The sequence below is a fragment of the Tinamus guttatus genome, unplaced genomic scaffold, assembly GCF_059628265.1.
Source record: "Tinamus guttatus ecotype Peru unplaced genomic scaffold, ASM5962826v1 Tinamus_guttatus_pri_ptg000732l, whole genome shotgun sequence".
Classification (NCBI taxonomy): domain Eukaryota; kingdom Metazoa; phylum Chordata; class Aves; order Tinamiformes; family Tinamidae; genus Tinamus; species Tinamus guttatus.
Genome location: NW_028289266.1, coordinates 1,723,796 through 1,742,655, shown reverse-complemented (window position 1 = coordinate 1,742,655; position 18,860 = coordinate 1,723,796). Strand labels below are relative to the sequence as shown.

At 71.0% G+C, this 18,860-nt stretch overlaps 3 protein-coding genes across 3 annotated transcripts; 2 read left to right on the top strand and 1 right to left on the bottom strand.

The window, feature by feature from the left end:
- The first annotated feature begins 770 nt into the window (after positions 1–770).
- On the top strand, positions 771–2,940 carry TMEM98 (transmembrane protein 98). The gene is made up of 6 exons (XM_088537134.1): positions 771–931; positions 1,244–1,375; positions 1,649–1,682; positions 2,004–2,119; positions 2,345–2,404; positions 2,732–2,940. The coding sequence occupies exons 1-6, from the start codon at positions 801–803 to the stop codon at positions 2,937–2,939; spliced, it is 681 nt and encodes a 226-aa protein (XP_088393260.1). The 5' UTR covers positions 771–800; the 3' UTR covers position 2,940.
- A 1,724-nt stretch (positions 2,941–4,664) lies between these two features.
- GRN (granulin precursor) lies at positions 4,665–9,996 on the top strand. The gene is made up of 16 exons (XM_088537211.1): positions 4,665–4,757; positions 4,837–4,971; positions 5,088–5,172; positions 5,215–5,318; positions 5,403–5,550; positions 5,678–5,784; positions 5,884–6,010; positions 6,088–6,185; positions 6,348–6,572; positions 7,005–7,229; positions 7,826–8,050; positions 8,213–8,437; positions 8,871–9,095; positions 9,234–9,476; positions 9,560–9,793; positions 9,877–9,996. Exons 1-16 carry the CDS (start codon positions 4,665–4,667, stop codon positions 9,994–9,996), a joined length of 2,619 nt encoding a protein of 872 aa, XP_088393337.1.
- A 443-nt stretch (positions 9,997–10,439) lies between these two features.
- FAM171A2 (family with sequence similarity 171 member A2) lies at positions 10,440–17,872 on the bottom strand. Its single transcript, XM_088537231.1, has 9 exons — positions 17,764–17,872; positions 15,121–15,348; positions 13,940–14,032; positions 13,703–13,861; positions 13,454–13,630; positions 13,228–13,344; positions 12,985–13,111; positions 11,146–12,681; positions 10,440–10,525 (listed from the first exon to the last, which is right to left on the bottom strand). The coding sequence occupies exons 1-9, from the start codon at positions 17,870–17,872 to the stop codon at positions 10,471–10,473; spliced, it is 2,601 nt and encodes an 866-aa protein (XP_088393357.1). The 3' UTR covers positions 10,440–10,470.
- Positions 17,873–18,860: the final 988 nt, after the last annotated feature.

Sequence of the window (18,860 nt, the reverse complement as noted above, 5' to 3'; positions counted from 1 at the left end):
GGAAGCGGCGCCGGCCCCGGCGGCGCGGCCAGGTAGGGAGGGCCGGGCCCGCCCGGACGGGGCAACGGGGACGCGGGGCCCGGCCGCAGCGAGGGGCCACGCGCGGGGCGGGCCGGGGCGGGAGGGACGTCCCGAGGGGCCGGCGGGCTGGAGCGGGGGGCGGCAGGAGAGACTGGGCTCTGCGCAGCCCGTGCAGAGCAGGATGGCTGCAGCCCTGGTGCCCCAAATAGGTTGGGCTCTGCGTGTCCCCACAGCCCCATATGGACCTGGCTTCGGGATTCTTCTCACCCCATATGGACCTGGCTCTGGATGTCCCCACAGCCTCATATGGACCTGGTTTTGGGAGTCCTATCACCCCATATAGACCCAGCCGTGGGTGTCCCCGCAGCCCCATATGGACTGTCCTGTGGATGGTCCCCAGCCCCCTGTGTCCTGTGCTCCGGGCATCCCCACGGCTTGAGCACAATTCCTGTGCCCTCCCCACACGCCCCTTGTCACCATGGGCCCAGTAACAGGTTGGGGACAATCCCTGCTCCCCGGGTCCCCCCGTGGCACCTTTCTGCCTGCTCCTGTTTTTGGGGAGGGAAGGTGGCAGCTGGGTTCGGCACTGGAGCTGTGGCAGGAGAACTGAGGGGGAGATCACAGCAGCTCCAGGCATCCGCAGGAAATCCGGGAAAGCAGTTGGAAACTGGGCAAGAAGCGGCGGGGTCAGGACCTCGTGAGGCGGCTTGTGGGCCGTGACGCCCTCCCTGCCTTCACCGCGTCCCGCATGGAGCGTCGCGCCTGAGGGAGCCAGAGCGATGGAGACGGTCGTCATCGTGGCCATCGGCGTGCTGGCCACCATCTTCCTGGCCTCCTTTGTGGCGCTCGTCGTGGTCTGCCGGCAGCGCTACTGCCGCCCCAAGGACCTGCTGCACCACTACGACACCAAGTGAGTGCTGTCCCGCGTCCCCCTGCCCAGCTGGGCCCGTCCCCACCAAGGGACCTTGGCCGTGGCGGCTCGGTGGCTGGGTGGCCACGTGGTGCTGGTGCCCTGAGCTCAGCGGGGGCTGCTGGGTGTCCGCACCCAGCCACCTCCTCCGCGTGGACAGGTCCTGAGGGCTGGGAAGAGCTTGGAGCCCCCAAGCCAGAGTGGAGAGGTGGCACTGCTGTCATGGTGGCCCCACATGTCACCGTAGCTCATCCTCGCTGTCATGAGGGGGGTGGCAGTGGGCGCTGAGACGCCCTTGTGTCCCTGCCACAGGCCCATCGTGGACCTCATGGGGGCCATGGAGACGCAGTCGGAGCCCTCGGAGCTGGAGCTGGACGACGTGGTCATCACGAACCCCCACATCGAGGCCATCCTGGAGAACGAGCACTGGATCGAGGACGCCTCGTAAGCCCGCGCGTCCCCTGAGGAGACGGCACTGGGTGCCCTCCTGTCTCCTCCCTGCCCCATCTTGCTCCCCACGTTAGTGCCAAATCCCTTTGGACTCCCCCCTTGGGACAACTCCCCTTGGGGCACTTCGCTTCCTGGCCCCACAAACCAGGAGCGACCTGGGGGCCTGGGATCAGCCCCCTCAGCCACCGGCCTCTGCTGCCGCTGGAGCAGGGCTGGATTCGGCTCATGGCCGGTGGGGCCGGGCTCATCCCTCCTCCGTGTCCGCAGGGGCCTGGTCTCGCACTGCATCGCCATCCTCAAGGTGAGGCCCGGCGCGGCATGCGGGGGCTGTGGCAGGGCTGCGGGTCCGTGCTGCCGGGGGGTCCTTGGTGCCAGGGAGTGTCTGTGGTGCTGGGGGTGTCCATGGTGCTGGGGTGTTCGTGGTGCCAGGGTGTCCGTGGTGCCGGGGGCTCCGTGGTGGTGCCAGGGTGTCCGTGGTGCCGGGGGCTCCGTGGTGGTGCCAGGGGGTGTCTGTGGTGCCAGGGGCTCTGTGGCGGTGCCGGGAGCTCCATGGTGCTGTCGGGGGGTGTCCGTGGTGCCAGGGGCTCCGTGGTGGTGCCTCCCACCGCTCTCGCCCCCACAGATCTGCCACACGCTCACCGAGAAGCTGGTTGCCATGACCATGGGCTCAGGTGCCCGCGTCAAGTCACCCGCCAGCCTCGGCGACATCATCGTGGTGGCCAAGCGCATCAGCCCCAGGTGACTGGGGGAGGACACTCTGGCTGACGCCCCGGGTCCATGTGGCACCAGCCCCCAATGACAACAGGGTCCCCATGGTGGCCCTGCTGGGGTCCTGCGGATGCTGGGAGGAGGCTGGGAATGCCAGGATCTCGTCTTTGCTGCAGCCCCCCCCACACGGGGGGGACGCAGGGGACATCCCTGGGGTGCCGAGCGCCACCGCCTGACTTCCCCCCGCCCCCGCAGGGTGGATGACGTGGTGAGATCCATGTACCCGCCGCTGGATCCCAAGCTGCTAGATGCCAGGTTAGGTGTTGCAGCGAGGGGGTCCAGGTGTCCCACCTGGCGGGGATGGGTAGAGGGGGGTTCCAAAAAGTCACAGAGGGGGGGACAATTCACGATGCTTTTGCTCCCAAACCTTGTGCTGCTGGTGGGGAAACCGAGGCACAGCCAGGACAATGCTCGGCAACATGTGTCCGAGCTGCCCGATGCGGTGCTGCACCGGGGGGACCTGGTGCCAGGGGGCATGCGGTGCTGGGGGGGACGCCCTGCCAGGGGTGACATGATGCCGGGAGGCACATGGTGCTGGGGGGGATGCGGTGCCGGGGGCTGATGCCACCGCCCGCCCCGCAGGACCACGGCGCTGCTGCTCTCCGTGAGCCACCTGGTGCTGGTGACGCGCAGCGCCTGCCACCAGAGCAGCGGCCTGGACTGGATCGACCGCTCGCTGTCGGCGGCCGAGGAGCACGTGGCCGTGCTGCGCGAGGCGGCGCTGGCCGCCGAGCCCGAGCGGCCGCTGCCCGGCGCCGAGGGCTTCCTGCAGGAGCAGTCGGCCATCTGAGGGGGGGCGGCCCCTGCGGCCGGGCAATAAACCCTGCTGCCCCCGCGGGTGACCAGAGCGGGTCTGGGTGTCACTGTCGCCGCGAGGGGGGGCGGCCGGCGCTGTGGGGCACAGCTGGGTGCGGGGGGGCGCCCCTGGGTGCGGGGGCTGCGCCGGAACCTCCGTGCGGGGCCAACTTCTGCTTTCGGCAGCCGGCGCGAGAGGGGGGGCTGGCGCCGTGGGGCGCGTGGGGGGGCCCTGTTCGGATGCCCCCCCCGGGAGGCGGCGCCGGGGGGGCCGGGCGGCCCCTGCGCGGCCCGAGCCCCCGCAAACTCATCGCACTGCCCGGGGGGGGCGGTCATGTGACCACGCGCCACATGACCCGGCGAGGGCGGTGCGCGGGCTGAGGACGGGCGGGCAGTGCGGCCCGCCCCGCTGCGCGCGACGGCCAATGGGAGCGCGGCAGGCGGCTCGCACGGGCCAATGGGGGAGGGCGCGGGGCGGGGCTTGCGGGTGGCCGTCGGCGCGACCCTTGCGGCGGGCCCGGCGCCGAGCACCGGGATCGGGACCGGGACAGGGACAGTGCTGGGCCGGGCCGGCGGGGCTGGGCCAGGTAGCGCCAAGCACCGCCGGGGGACGACAGGCGTGAGGGGACAGCGGGGCTCAGGGCTGGGCGGCGCTGGGAGCTGCTGGGGGCGCTGGATCTGGGGAGCGCGGGGGGCACCGAGGTGTTTGGCGGGCACCGGGAGGTACGGGGGGCACCGGGAGGTACAGGGGCACCGGGATGTTCGCCGGATACCGTGAGGTACGGGGGCACCGGGAGGTACGGGGGGCACCGGGATGTTCGGCGGGTACCGGGAGGTACGGGGCGGGGGGGGCACCGGGAGCTACGGGGGCAGTGGAGTGTTTGGGGACACCAGGAGATAGGGGGGCACCGGGAGGTACGGGAGGCACCGGGATATTCGGGGACTCCGGGGTGTGCGGGGGCACCGGGGCTCCTGGCAGGTGCTGGAGGCGCAGGGCTGTGGCGGGGGCTCCGGGGGACGCTGGTTTTGGGGACGCTGCGTGTCCCTCTGGGCCCCATGGCGGGCGCGAGCCGCGGGACGGGGAGCGCGGCAGCGCGGGGCGCGTGGGACGAGCGGCGCGGGGACACGTCCCCGACGGGGACACGTCCCGCCACAGGGTTCCTGCGGTGGGCGCCGGGCCCGGGAGCCCCCAGGGCCCTGGCGAGTTGTGGGCTGGACGGGCACAGCGAGGCGGGGGGCACCGGGGAGCCCCAGAGCGGAGCCCGGCGCTGGCCCCGCTCCGGCCGTGCGCGGACCCCCTCCTCATGGCGGGGAAACGGCGGCCCCGCGGCCGCAGCTGCGGGCGGCCCCGCCAGCTCCGGGGGGGATTTTCCTGCTGCCGATCCCGGCTCTGCCCCACGCGGCGGGGAGGAGGCTCCGCCGGCCGCCCCGGCCTCGGATCCCCCCGCCCGGGCTGCGCAGCGGAGCGGGGAGCGGCCGGGCCCATTCCGGGAAGGGAAGTGAAAGTGGACGGGGCGGCCCCGGGTCCCTCGGGCGCTGGCAGCGGCGCGGGCCCCCCTCGCCCCCCCGCGCCCCAGCCAGGCGTTATCGCGGCTGCCGTCGGGCCGAGCTTGGCGGGAGGCCGCGGCCGCACACGGGGCCGGGAGCTGCGCAGTCCCGCAGGCTCCGGCGCGGCCGGGGACACTGAGGCAGCTGGGCAGTCGCAGGGCGGTTCCCCGGCATGATGAGGACCCTGGCACTGCTGTGGCTGGCGCTGGCTGGAGCTGTGGCCTCGCTGCGATGCCCCGGTGGGGGCCCATGCCCCGTGGCTCCGGTGAGTGCTGGGGGCAGCGGTGGGCGCAGAGCGGGGCTGCCAGGTGCCCCTGTGCCTCACCCGCTCCCGCCGTCCACAGTCGCTGCCCATGCTTCCCACGGAGAGCGCGAGCACCGTGGCCGGCCGCGCCTGCCCGGACGGCTCGCGGTGCCCGCGCGGCTCCAGCTGCCTGCGCACCGGCCCGGGCTCCTTCGGATGCTGCCCGCTGGCGGAGGTGAGGCTGGCGCCAGGGACGTGGCCCAGGCGCGCCCGGGTTTCCCCGCGGCACATGGGGACGTGCGGTGCAGCGCGGCCCTGCCCGGCTGCCCGCGCGCTGCCCTCTCTCTGCAGGGCGTCTCCTGCGGCCGCGGGCACCGCTGCTGCCCGCGCGGCTCCCGCTGCAGCGCCGACGGCAGCTCCTGCATCGCACGCCCGGGTAGCGCGGGACCCCCCTGGCACCCGCCTGCTCTGCCCGCAGCCCTGGGGGCCGTGCAGTGCCCCGACGGCGAGTCTGAGTGCCCCGAGAGCTCCACATGCTGCGTGATGCCCAGCGGCGCCTGGGGGTGCTGCCCCATGCCCGAGGTAGGGCCCCGCATAGGGGAGCCCACGTGGGGGTCCGGCTCGGAGAGGACAGAGCAGCGACTTGCTCGGGTCTCATGCCCGCAGGCCTCGTGCTGCCCGGACAAGGTGCACTGCTGTCCCCGCGCCACCGTCTGCGACCTGGCCCACGATCGCTGCCTGGCACCTGCCGGCCACCACCCGCTGGGCACCAAGTTCCCCGCGTGGAAGCGCCAGTCCCGGCCCTGGCTGCCAGGTAGGGACCGGAGTGGTGACGGTGGTGGGAGCGAGGGGGTGCAGAGAGACGTCCTAGGGCCTCCCTGTGAGCACGGAGAAGGAGGAGGTCCCCAGGGCACCGCAGTCACCCTCCATCCCTTCCGCAGTGGCGTTGGGCCAGGTGACCTGTCCCGACGGCCGCTCCGCGTGCCCAGACAGTGCAACCTGCTGCCAGCTGCCCTCAGGCCACTACGGCTGCTGCCCTCTGCAGAACGTGAGCGCGGCGGCACCGCGGCGCGGGCTGCCAGCCCCCGCGGGGTGTCATCGTGGGGGTGGCACCAACGGGGCGCTGCCCTGTGTCCCCCCTGTGCAGGCCGTGTGCTGCAGCGACCACCTGCACTGCTGCCCGCAGGGCACCGCCTGCGACCTGGAGCGCTCCAAGTGCACCTCGATGCCCGGCCCCGCCGCACCGCTCGCCCGCCTGGCTGCTGCCACCGCAGGTAACAGCATCCCCTGAGCAGCAGGGGCACGTGGGTGGCACCGGGGGGGCTGTCTCTGCCCGTGTCTCTGTCCCCAGCTCGTGTCGTGTGGTGCGATGACTGGGCGAGCTGCCCCGACGGCAACACGTGCTGCCAGCTGAGCTCGGGCAAATGGGGCTGCTGCCCCTTGGAGCAGGTCTGTGGTGGGGGCTCAAAAGCTGGGGGCTCCCTTGGGTGCTGGGGGGGCCATGGCAGCAGGGTAAATGCCAGGGAATGGGGGAAAGACCAAGGAGGGCTGGGGCTGTGGGGCAGCCCCATGGGGGTCAGATTAACTCAAGGTGCTTTTTGTGCCTGCCAGGCTGTGTGCTGCCCCGACCACGTGCACTGCTGCCCCCAGGGCTACACGTGCGACCCCGAGGGGGGCAACTGCCTGCAGGGGGAAGCCCGCGTGCCCTGGCACACCAAGACGCCGGCGCGGACGCGAGTCGGGGACATCAAGTGCGATGACGGGACGAGCTGCCCCGACGGCAACACGTGCTGCCAGCTGAGCTCGGGCAAATGGGGCTGCTGCCCCTTGGAGCAGGTCTGGGGGGTCCCTGGGCTGGGCTGAGCCCCACGGGGCAGGTGCTGGCACCCAGGGGTGCCCCAAGGACAGGGTCACTTTATGAGGAACCTCCATAGGTGTTGAGAAGGGTCTGGGGACACTCAAGTTCTCCTAGAGGAGCAAGGGCAGGTCCTGCCCCCAGCAGAGAGACCCCTGCCCAGAAGGACCATCTTATCCCCAGGGCTGGATAGATCCCCTTTTCCCAGTGCTCCTCAGAGCTCGGCCTCATCCTGCCAAAGGATTCAGGGCTCCGGGTGTGAGCAGGGTGGCACGGGGCCACCGGGATGCTTGGGGCTGAGATCGGGGCTTGTCCCGCTGGGAGGGGACATGGGGACCCTCTGCAGGTGGGACGGAGGCAACGTTGGGTGCGGGGGGGGGCCGTGCTCATACCCCTTTATTTCTGTCCTCCAGGCCGTGTGCTGCCCCGACCACGTGCACTGCTGCCCCCAGGGCTACACGTGTGACCCCGAGGGGGGCAACTGCCTGCAGGGGGAAGCCCGCGTGCCCTGGCACACCAAGACGCCGGCGCGGACGCGGGTCGGGGACATCAAGTGCGATGACGGGACGAGCTGCCCCGACGGCAACACGTGCTGCCAGCTGAGCTCGGGCAAATGGGGCTGCTGCCCCTTGGAGCAGGTCTGGGGGCGTCCCTGGGCTGGGCTGAGCCCCACGGGGCAGGTGCTGGCACCCTGGGTTACCCCAAAGACAGGGTCACTTTATGAGGAACCTCCATAGGTGTTGAGAAGGGTCTGGGGACCCTCAAGTTGTCCTGAAGGAGCAAGGGCAGGTCCTGCCCCCAGCAGAGAGACCCCTGCCCACAGGGATCCTCCATCCTGCTGGGAAGGACAGAGGGACCCTGCGGAGCCCCAGGGGGGGGCGCCCTGTCCTAGCACAGACAGTCCCTGCTAGGGGCCAGGCTGGGGCCAGGGCTGTGGGGCGATAGGGGGCTGCTCCAGGGCCACATCCCGACTGTCCCACCGGGAGCCCAGTAGGATCCAGCGGGGCTGGACGGCTCCCCCTTTCCCAGTGCTCCTCAGAGCTCGGCCTCGTCCTGACGATGGATTCAGGGCTCCGGGTGTGAGCAGGGTGGCACGAGGCCAGCGGGATGCTTGGGGCTGAGATTGGGGCTTGTCCTGCCAGGAGGGGACATGGGGACCCCCTGCAGGTGGGACGGAGGTGACGTGGGGTGCGGGGGCGGGGCGTGCTCATACCCCTTTATTTCTGTCCTCCAGGCCGTGTGCTGCCCCGACCACGTGCACTGCTGCCCCCAAGGCTACACGTGCGACCCTGAGGGGGGCAACTGCCTGCAGGGGGAAGCCCGCGTGCCCTGGCACACCAAGACACCGGCGCGGACGTGGGTCGGGGACGTCGAGTGCGATGACTGGACGAGCTGCCCCGACGGCAATACGTGCTGCCAGCTGAGCTCGGGCAAATGGGGCTGCTGCCCCTTGGAGCAGGTCTGTGGTGGGGGCTTAAAAGCTGGGGGCTCCCTTGGGTGCTGGGGGGGCCATGGCAGCAGGGTAAATGCCAGGGAATGGGGGATAGACCAAGGAGGGCTGGGCCTGTGGGGCAGCCCCATGGGGGTCAGATTAACTCAAGGTGCTTTTTGTGCCTGCCAGGCTGTGTGCTGCCCCGACCACGTGCACTGCTGCCCCCAAGGCTACACGTGCGACCCCGAGGGGGGCAACTGCCTGCAGGGGGAAGCCCGCGTGCCCTGGCACACCAAGACACCGGCGCGGACGTGGGTCGGGGACGTCGAGTGTGATGACGGGACGAGCTGCCCCGACGGCAACACGTGCTGCCAGCTGAGCTCGGGCAAATGGGGCTGCTGCCCCTTGGAGCAGGTCTGGGGGGTCCCTGGGCTGGGCTGAGCTCCATGGGGCAGGTGCTGGCATCCTGGGTTACCCCAAAGACAGGGTCACTTTATGAGGAACCTCCATAGGTGTTGAGAAGGGTCTGGGGACACTCAAGTTCTACTAGAGGAGCAAGGGCAGGTCCTGCCCCCAGCAGAGAGATCCCTGCCCAGAAGGACCATCTTATCCCCAGGGCTGGATAGATCCCCTTTTCCCAGTGCTCCTCAGGGTTCGGCCTCATCCTGCCAAAGGATTCAGGGCTCCGGGTGTGAGCGGGGTGGCACGGGGCCACCGGGATGCTTGGGGCTGAGATCGGGGCTTGTCCCGCTGGGAGGGGACATGGGGACCCCCTGCAGGTGGGACGGAGGCAACGTTGGGTGTGGGGGGGGGGCCGTGCTCATACCCCTTTATTTCTGTCCTCCAGGCCGTGTGCTGCCCCGACCACGTGCACTGCTGCCCCCAGGGCTACACGTGTGACCCCGAGGGGGGCAACTGCCTGCAGGGGGAAGCCCGCGTGCCCTGGCACACCAAGACGCCGGCGCGGACGCGGGTCGGGGACATCAAGTGCGATGACGGGACGAGCTGCCCCGACGGCAACACGTGCTGCCAGCTGAGCTCGGGCAAATGGGGCTGCTGCCCCTTGGAGCAGGTCTGGGAGGGTCCTGCCTCGGGGGGTCTCAGTCTGGCCGTGCCAGGGCACAAGGCAGGGAGGTGACTGGGCCCCTTGCGGACAGGCAGGGCTGGCAGGGGACCCCCATGTGCCCGGCTTATCCCTGCCCGTCCCCAGGCTGTGTGCTGCTCCGACGGCGTCCACTGCTGCCCCGCGGGCTTCTCCTGCGACCTGGAGCACGGCACCTGTTACCAGTGGCAGCCGGCAGTGCTGCCGCCGCCCACGGTGCCCTGGGTGCCCAAGGTGCCCATCAGCCAGCGGGGCCAGGCCGTGAAGTGCAACGCGACGGCGAGCTGTGCCGACGGGCAGACCTGTTGCCGGATCCGCAGTGGCGACTGGGCCTGCTGCCAGCTGCCCAGTGTGAGTGGGGCTGCGGGGGGCTGCAGCCCTCCCAGGCGCCCTGCGGGCTGGCGCTGAGCAGGTCCCCCACTCCGCTCCCGCAGGCCGTGTGCTGCAAGGACCGTGAGCACTGCTGCCCCTGGGGCTACACCTGCAACGTGGCGGCGCAGAGCTGCGAGAAGCAGCGGCCGCGCAAGCCGCCCGCCCCGACGCCCCTGCAAGGCACCCGCGAGCCGCCCGCTGCTCCCATGCCCTGCGGCGCCGCCCGCTCCTGCCGCCACGGCCAGAAATGCTGCGCCGGCCCCCGCGGCGCATGGGGCTGCTGCCCCTTTGCAGAGGTGAGTGGTGCTGAGGGAGGGACGTGGGGTGGCTCCCCCCCATCCCTGTCCTCATGGCTGCGCCTTGTCCCCGCTCTTTGCAGGGCTCCTGCTGCTCCGACGGGCGTTACTGCTGCCCCCCTGGGTCCCTCTGTGCCCTGGGCTCTTGCCGGCCTCTGCGCTGGGACGTGGCCGCGGCCGCTCCTGCCCGGGAGCTGCTGTGACGGGCCGGCCCGGGGGACCGCGGCGGCCTCACGCCCGGGGGCTGCCGCCCGCCCCGGGAACATCCCTGGCGCCCGCCCCGCAGTGTCACTGTGCCAATAAAACATTTCTAGGAAACCCCCATGCCCCTGGCCTTGTCCACGCGCGCAGGGGGAGCCGAGACACGACGGCGCGAGCCGCCCCCACCGGAAAAACGGGAAGCCACGCTGCGCTCACGGGGTTTATATATTAACACCATTCTAACGAACAAGCAGGAACGGGAGGGCGGCCCGGGGCTGGCGGGGGCACCGGCTCCTGGCCCAGGCAGGGGCCCATGGGGCTCCCCCCGGCCCTGGGTACATGCACAGCCCCGGCTTTCCCTTCTTCTTTCCTCACCACGTATAAAACGTTTAGAAACACAGTTAAAATCCCCCGCGGGGCAAGGGCCGCGGCGCAGAGCGGTGCAGGGGGCCCTCGCCTGCCCTCGGGCCCTGCTCCTAGGCCAGCTTGGAGGCGCCACTGGCGCGGGGGGCAGTGCCAGCCCCCCCGGCCCTGCAGGGACAGAAGCAGGGGACCGGCATCAGTCCTTGGGGTGTCCCCCAGCATGGGTGGCACAAGGGGCTGGGGGGGGAGCATGCAGTAATCACCCACTTGGCACCATGTGGGTCCCCAAATGCCACCCGCTCCCAAATGCACATCCAGCAAGGTCATGGCAACAAAAAGACACTGACGGCAAAGGGACGCAGGGAAGGGGACACGGGGTGGCCCCAGGCGTGGTGGCCCCGGCCTGGCACCCTCCAGCACCACGGGGCAGGAAGGCACTTGGGGGGGACGGGAGCAGGAGCCCATGCAGCAGGGCCTGGGCATGGGGACACCCGGCGGGTCCCAGCGCCGCTGCCGCGGTGGGGGGACACACAGGTCACGTCCCCCAGCAAGGGAGCAGTGGTTAGAGCCTGGAGACGTCCCCAGCCTGGGGACATGGTGTCCCAGGCGCCTGCGGGGGCCGGGCAGGAGAAAGGCTCAGGGTGGCCTCTGACCCCACCACCATCTCCCGCCATCTCCCTGCCCTCAGCAGCACCGCAGAGGGGCCAGGGCTGCCACCACCTCAGTGGCAGTGGCCGGGCGAGGGGACGGAGGGGACAGGATGGGGGCGGGGAGGGGACGCCGCTTACTTCACGTTGAAGACCATGAGCGGCCGCTCCTCCCGCTTCTGCCAGGGGCTTTTGCGGTCGCCAGGCTCGTCGCCAGGCTCGGTCATGTCGTCCTCGGGGCTGGTCATGGAGTCCCGGCGGGGCTCGCTGGTGCTGCTGCGGGAGCTGTCGCCGCGGGGACGCCCGCGCCGCGGCCCCGTGCCCGCCCGGCCCTCAGCGCCCTCGTCCAGCAGCGGCGTCAGCGAGTTGTCCTCGGGAGAGCCGCCTGCCGTGCGGCTCCCACTGCTGCTGCGCTCGGCCTCGTCGCCGCCGGGCACCGGGGCCGGCGCTGGCGCCGGCGGCAGCCGCTCACGCTCCTCCTTGGGTCGCCGCCGTGGCTTGGGCTCGCCGCCGTCGGGGACGCCGTGGCTCCTGTCGCCGCCCTGCAGGTCGATGTAGGAATGGCGCACCTGCGAGGAGCGCCCGTCGAGGGACACGAACCAGGCGCGCGGGTGCGGCTTGACGCCCAGCTCCAGCAGCTTCTTCTCGGTGAGCGCCTGCAGCTCGCCATTGAGCTGCGCCATGGTGGACTCGTTGAAGAGCACCGGGATGGTGACGGAGCCGCTGACAGAGGCGCCGTGCGGCCCCCAGGCGGCCCCCTCGCCCTCCTCGCTCGCGCCGTACGCCTGTGGCGCCAGCGGGAAGGCGGGCGGCAGCAGCGGCCGCTGCGGCTCGGGCACCCCGAAGGTGGGCGCCGCATTGGGCCCCGGCGGGCCCTCCAGCTCGGGCGGCCCCTCAGGTGGCCCCGCGCCGGCCGGCGCCTCGCCGGCGCTGTAGTCAGCCGCCAGGCGCATGTAGTGCGCCGGGATGACCAGGGTGGGCATGACATTCCTGTAGACGTCCTCCTTGACGTGGTCGATGGCGCCGCAGAAGATGAGCTGCCCGGGCTGGCTCAGCGACGTGGGCCGCGCCAGCTGCTCCACCGACTGCGAGAGCAGGAACTCGGCTGCCTTGGGCTCCCCCTTGGGCCCCCCCTTGGGCCCCCCGTAGTGCTCGAAGGGGGGTGGCAGTGGCGGTGGCGAGGGCGGCTCCTGCCCATAGGTGGCCTCGGGCCGCGGGTGCTTGCGGGCGGCCGGGCCGCGCTCCTCCACACGCTGGTGCGAGTAGCTTCGCTTGTACTCATCCAGCAAGGGCGGCTCACCCGGCCCTGCGCCGTCCATGGAGCGCGCGGCCTTGAGGCCCAAGGGTTCGCCCGGGCGCCCATAGTCCTCCTTGGCGAGGCCACCACGGTGGCTCAGGGTGTCCGTGGGCGTCTTGGGGATGCCGCGCAGCTTGGGCGCCGCCACCTGCTTGAAGAACTCCTCGCGGGAGCTCTCGAACTCGCGCGAGGCCGAGAAGGCCGACTTGAGAATGGGGGTGTGAACGTCCGTGTCGCCGCCGGACGACGCCGTCTCCAGGTGACTGCTGCAGATGAGGTTGATCTGTGACATGGACGTGGCCTGGTCCTTCTTGGAGGCGTCCAGGGTGCCCGAGACCTGCAGCTTGCGGTGCTGCTGCCGGGGCTTCAGGCACCTCCTCCTGTGGTGGGGACGAGAAGGAAGACAAGGCAGGGTCACCACAGGACAATGCCACCTTCAGCATGGCCCTCTGCAAGCCCTGAGACGTAGGATGCCACAGTGGCACTGGGACAGGGTGCCCAGGGTGTGCCAGGAGGGCAATAGCATCCGTAGTCAGCCATACGGTGCCCAGGGCGGGTGTCAAAAGGGCAACAGCACCTATAGCCCTCAATAGGGCCCTCGGGGGGGTGCCAGGTGAGCAATGCCCCCTATAGTCGGCAATAAGGTGCCCAGCAGGTGCCAGGCGGGCAGGGAGGGTGCTCACCTGCAGTAGTAGATGAGGAGGCAGAGCAGGATGAGGACGAGCAGGGCCAGGGCGCCCAGGATGGTGAGCAGGAAGATGGTGTGGTACGTGGTGATGTCCTTCATACCCGCAGCCATTGTCACCAGCCCTGCCACAGGGGGTGCCAAGTCAGGCCTGGCGCCCGTTCCCTGCTCCTGTCCTCTCAGAATGCCCAGGCCTGGGGACAGAGATGCAGGAGGGCAGCAGGTCCTGGGCTGACCCTACCTGTGTTCGGAGAGGGCAGAGCCGCTGCCCAGTAGCCCAGCTGGGGGGAGACGAAGGTCCAGTAGAGTTGCCGACCCTCCTTGCGGATCAATCCCGTCCCGTTGCGGACCCACAAGCCTGCAGAGAGGCAGCCGCCATCACCACGGGGCTCCTTCAGGCTGAGATCGCAGCCAAACTCATCTCCCACACGGGCCGCGCCACAGCGTCCCGCCGAAGGCCTGCTCACCGCTCTTGCTGTCGAAGCGCCAGGCCGGCACGCTGGTGGCCACCATGGGGCCGCTGTCGGCGGGCAGCGGGATGGAGAGATGGACGGGGCCCGAGAGCTGCACCTCGGTGCCGTTGCCCGTGAAGAGGTGCACGCTGACGGCGGCGATGGGCGCCAGCTCCAGCCACGTGCTGTTGGCTGTGGGGAGCACGAGGGTGAGCGCGCTGGCGCGCTCCGGGCACCCGCAGGGCCGTGGCCGCCCCCCCCTACCGCTGCCGTTGCGCTCGGCGCCCAGGAAGCAGGGGAAGGCGCGCAGGTCGGCCTCGGCGGTGGCGGCCGTCAGCGAGGCGGCGAGCTGGCTGTACGTGGAGCTGCGCGGCAGGCGGGCCGCCTTGCGCTGGAACTGCACCCACGGCTGGCTGCGGGCTCCTGCGGGCGACAGCGCGGGGCAGCGCCCGGCGGGACGCAGGGGATGCCCGCGGCCCCCGGCCCGCCCTGGGCACTCACCTGGGGAGCCCAGCAGGATCTGGACCAGGTCCTCGTAGAGGATGAGGGTGGCCGGGCGCTCGGGGAGCAGGTAGAGGCTGACAGAGGCGTAAACTGCAGAGGGAGGGACACAGTGACACATGAAGCAACCCCCTGCGTCCCCCCTGTCATATGTCCAGCCCCCATTTCCAGCAGGAACATGAAGGAGGAGGAGGAAGAGGAGGCAGGATGGGGCCTGATGGGCACAGGGGCACCTGCAGCTGCTTCACACAGGTACCCAGCAGGATTTGGGGTGTCCCCCTCACCCCGCCTCGGACTCCTGCAGCAGTGCCCCAAATAGCCTAAAATAACATTTGGGGAGGGGGTAAAATTGTGCTGTAACTGCTGGTGGGGCAGTGAGGATGGGGACGGTGGCACGTGGCTGGGGGGCCTGGGACACGCCATGGGCACCCACTCATGTGTCCCCAAAACCTCGTGTCTCCCCTTGTCTCCAGCGCCCCCCCGCCGCTCCTCACACATCCCTTGGTGGCAGCGCCAGTGCCTGGAGCAAGGTCGCCCGCATCGACCGCATCCCGCCCGTCCCGGCGCCGCACGGGGGCCCGGGGGCTGGCGCCAAGCCCAGGCTGCCCCCCCTGGCCCCCTTGCCATAGCGGGAAGGGCCAAGGGACAAGCGCTCGTGCTGGGACATGGCTGTGTCCCCCACACTGTCCCCAGTGCCACCACCCGCTGTGCTCAGACCCCCCCCTCAGAAACAGGTGGCTCCCCCCAAAAATTCTGCCTCAAGGCAGCACCCAAACAGCCACTCTGTAAGAGGTCACCTCAAAAGGCCCTCGGACCCCCCTGGAAAGGGTTCAGGGAATCCAGGAAGAGCCTGGAGCCCCCACTAAGGGAGGAATCAGGGTCCCCATGACGAGATCGGGACCCCCCATAGGGGATTGAGGGTGCCAGGAAGGGTTTGGGACCCCCATAAGGGTTCCAAGTCCCTCTCCCCCCCACTAAAGGACTGCCTCCCCCCAGGCCATAAAAGAGCTGGGGTCCCTGTCCCCGCCGTGTGGAAATGGGGGGGGTCCCATGAAGGCTCAGAGCCCCCAGGAAGGACTCGGGCCCCCCCTCAGGAAGAGCGTAGGGCCCCGCTAAGGCACCGGGGACACCCAAGGAGCCCCCAGGAAGAACTGCACGGGGCCGGGGTGCCGGGCACTCACGCGGCAGCTTGGTGACGCGCCAGGGCACGGAGGCGGTGACGAAGCCGCGCCGGGCAGCCGTGACGAGCACCCAGGTGCCCAGGCGGTAGGCGACGGGCAGGACGCCGGCGCCCTCATGGTCGGTGGTGCCAGTGGCCAGCGAGCTGCGGTTGCCGAAAACCTCGAGGGTGGCCTGCGCCAGCGGGGCCAGCGCGCCGCTCTCGTACACCTGGACCTTGAGCAGCACCTCTGCAGAGCGGGGACACGGTGTCAGCGCGGGCACTGCTGCGGAGCGCCCAGGGCGCCCGCCACAGGACACAGGGAACCAGCGGGGACGAGCACCCTGCGATGGGGGCATTGTCCCAGGGGGATGGTGGCATCGTCCCAGCGGGGCAGGGGGCATCGTCCCAGGAGGATGGGGGCATCGTCCCAGGGGGATGGGGGCATCATCCCAGCGGGGCGAGGGGCACCAGCTCAGAGGGGTGGTAGGCACTACCCAGAAGGACATGGGCACCATCCCAGTGGGCTCCATGCCAGCAGGGTGACAGGCACCTTCTGAGCCGGTCACGGGCACCATCCCTGTCCTCATGGCTGCTCTGCCGGTGGGGGGGACATCGCACCCTGGCACCCACACCCGGGCACCCACAACAATGGCAGCACCCACTGGGCCAGCAGCCCCTGCCCCACACCGGAGGGGACACAGGTGTCCCTCCCCCTGCCACGAGTTTGGGGGGGGACCCCCTGCCCCCAAGAGGGCGGCCGAGTGATGGGGTGGGGACATGTCCGGGGCGGGGGTTGTGCGGGGAGGGGACCCAGCACCCGCTGCCCCCCCGCTGTCCCCATCCCCGCGCGCCGTGCGCGGCCTGCGCGGAGACGCAGCCCTTGGCAGCCGGCCCGGCGGCTCCGTCGCCGTCGCCCAGGCAACGACCTCGATCATCCCGCCGGGCTCGCGGGCACGCGCGGGGCCCCCCCGGCCGCGTCCTGCCCCCCGGGAGCGGCACCGGGGGGTGCTGGGCTCCGCGCGGCCCCGCGGCTCCCAGCGCCACCGCCCCCCAGGACCGGGACACCGGGGCCCTCCCTGGGCTTCGCCGGCACCCGGCCAGCAGCGCCCACCAGCCGCGATGGGACACCCCGAAACCCGCATTTCCCCCCCACATCAGTGCAGGGTACGACCCCCCCAGCCCAGATGCTCCCCAGATGAATCCAGGAATCTCCTGCAGCTGCCGGGGAGGGTCCATCCCAAGGGGGGGATGCTGGGACCCCCCCACACATTCCGGGAACAGCCGGCACCAGCAGCGCGGGCCGGGCAGGAATGTTCCCGCGGCCACCACGTGCCGGGCGCCTGCAGCTGCCGGGGGGACAGCTGGCACCGCCTGCCATCGTGGGCACCCCCCTTGCCCCGGCCACCCCCGTCCCCAAAAGGACCCAGCGCGGCGCTGTGGGGACAGCACCACGTGCCCCGCGAGACACAGAGGTGGCGTCACCGCACCAGGCTCCCTGGGGGACAGGGGCACAGGCCACGCAGCTGCCAGCAGCCCCTGGCACCTCATTGCCACCCCATTGGCCCAAGTGGTGTCCCCCACCTGTGCCCATGGCCATGGGTGGCCCAGGGGGGACAACCGCAGGTGACACCAAACAAAGGAGGACCGGGGGTTACAGGTGGCCGGGCTCAGCACCCTCTGTGTGGGCAGGACAGGGCCCTGGCACCAGCCCCTGCAGCAGCAGCTTCACGGGTGTCACCGGGCGCATGGGTGGCACCCCCAGCCATGGGTGGCAGCCGGGAGTGGGTGGAGGTGGCGGCCGCAGGTGGGATCCTGCCCAGGACCCCCCAGACATTGTCCGGTACCCCGGTGCTGCCTGGGATCCCCACCCAGACCCCCACCCTGCGCACCCTGGGCATTCAGGAGCCCCACAGGGTCCTGGACACCCACCCAAATCCGGACAGGGACAGGGAAAGGGGGTGCCCCACGAGTGGGTGGGATGGAGGGACAGATGATGGGGCGGGGGTCACAGGTGACAGATGGGGGGGGTCACGCAGGGTGTGAGCAGAGGGACAGGCCTGGGAATGGGTGGAGGGAGGGACAGATGGACAGAGAGGAGCCGTGGGGCGCAGGGACGGACAGACAGATGGGGGGGGCGGGGAGGCACAAGGAGGGGCGCAGGGAGGGAAGGGGTGCGGGGGGGGAGCTGGTGGGGGTGCAGACAGATGGGTGGGGACGGACAGACAGATGCTGGTGGGACACAAATGGCGGAGGGGGGCAACAGGCTGCAGCTGGACACACGGCCGGGGCGGTCGGTGGGTGGCTGGGGGGAATCCGCATGGGCATCGTCCGGATGGGGATCTGCCGGATGGGGATCCGCCGGATGGGGATCCGCCGGGGGGATGCTCGGGTGGGGAGAGAGGGAGGGGAAGGCGAACACACAGACAGACAGAGGGACAGACAGAGGGACAGAGGGAGAAACGAGGCGGGTGGCGGAAGGATGCTGGGCGGGGGGGGGGGTCGCGAATCGGGGCGGGGGATGCAGGGACGGAGCGGGGGGGCGCAAGGAGGAGAAGGGGGGGGCGCCGCCGCCACCCGCCCCGCTGTCCCCTCGCCGCCCGCCGTCCCCCGGCCCCGCCGCCGCCCCGGCCGCCCGCGCCGCGCACACAAAGGCCGCTCTCACCGTGGGCTCCGGGCTCCGCCGCCGCCGCGCCCCGCGCCCGCCGCCCGCCCGCGCCCAGCAGCGGCAGCAGCAGCAGCGGCAGCAGCGGCAGGAGGCGGCGGGCCCGCATGGTCGCTCCGCGCCGCTACCCCGCCATGCCCGGCCCGGCCCGCCCGGCCCGGCCCGGCCCGCGCCGCCCCGCCCCGCGCCGCCTCCCGCCGCCGAGCGGGGACCGCGGGCACCGAGCTCCACCTGCCGGAGCCGGCGGGCACGGCCGCCCGTGCCGCCACCGCCGCCCGCGTCCCGCCCATCGTCCCGGCACCGAGCCCAGGACCGGCGGCGCGACCCTGCGCCCGGCACCGAGCCCGGAACCGCCCCCTGCATCCAGGCCCCGAGCCCGGCACGGAGCTGGCACTCACATCCCACCCATGATCCCAGCACTGAGGCCAGTAGTGGCACCCACATCCCGGCTTTGAGCCCTGCAGCGAGCCCAGTACCAGCCCCTGCATCCCAGCCCTGAGCCTGGCACCGGCATCCACTTCCCGCCCATGATCCTGGCACCAGGACCAGTGTCAGCGTCCCGGCCTTTAGCCCAGCACCCGCATCTGCTCATGATTCCGGCACCGAGCATGGTACTGGGTCCAGCACTGGCACCCACATCCTGGCCCTGAACCTCGCACCGAGCCCAGTCCCAGTCCCTGCATCCTGGCCCTGAGCCCAGCACTCACACCTGCATCCCAGTGCTGAGCCTGGTACCAGCACTGGCCTCGAGGCTGGTACTGAGCCCAGTACCAGCACTGGCATCCTGGCCCTGAGCCCCCACACCAGCATCCCGACCCTAAGCCTGGCACCAAGCCAGGCACCAGCATCAGCATCCTGGCCCCGACCGCGATAGCAACATTTGGACTCCAAGCCTGGTACCAAACCTGGCACCGTCCCCTGCATCCCAGCCCTGAGCCCGGCACCAAGTCCAACATCATCACCACACGCTGGTCCACCCAGCACTCATGCCCCATCACTGGGGCATCAGCCTCCCAGCCCCTGCATCCCAGCCCTGACCCTGGCACTGAGCCGGGTATCCACATCCAGGTACCAGTCCCTCTGCCCTGACCCGCCCC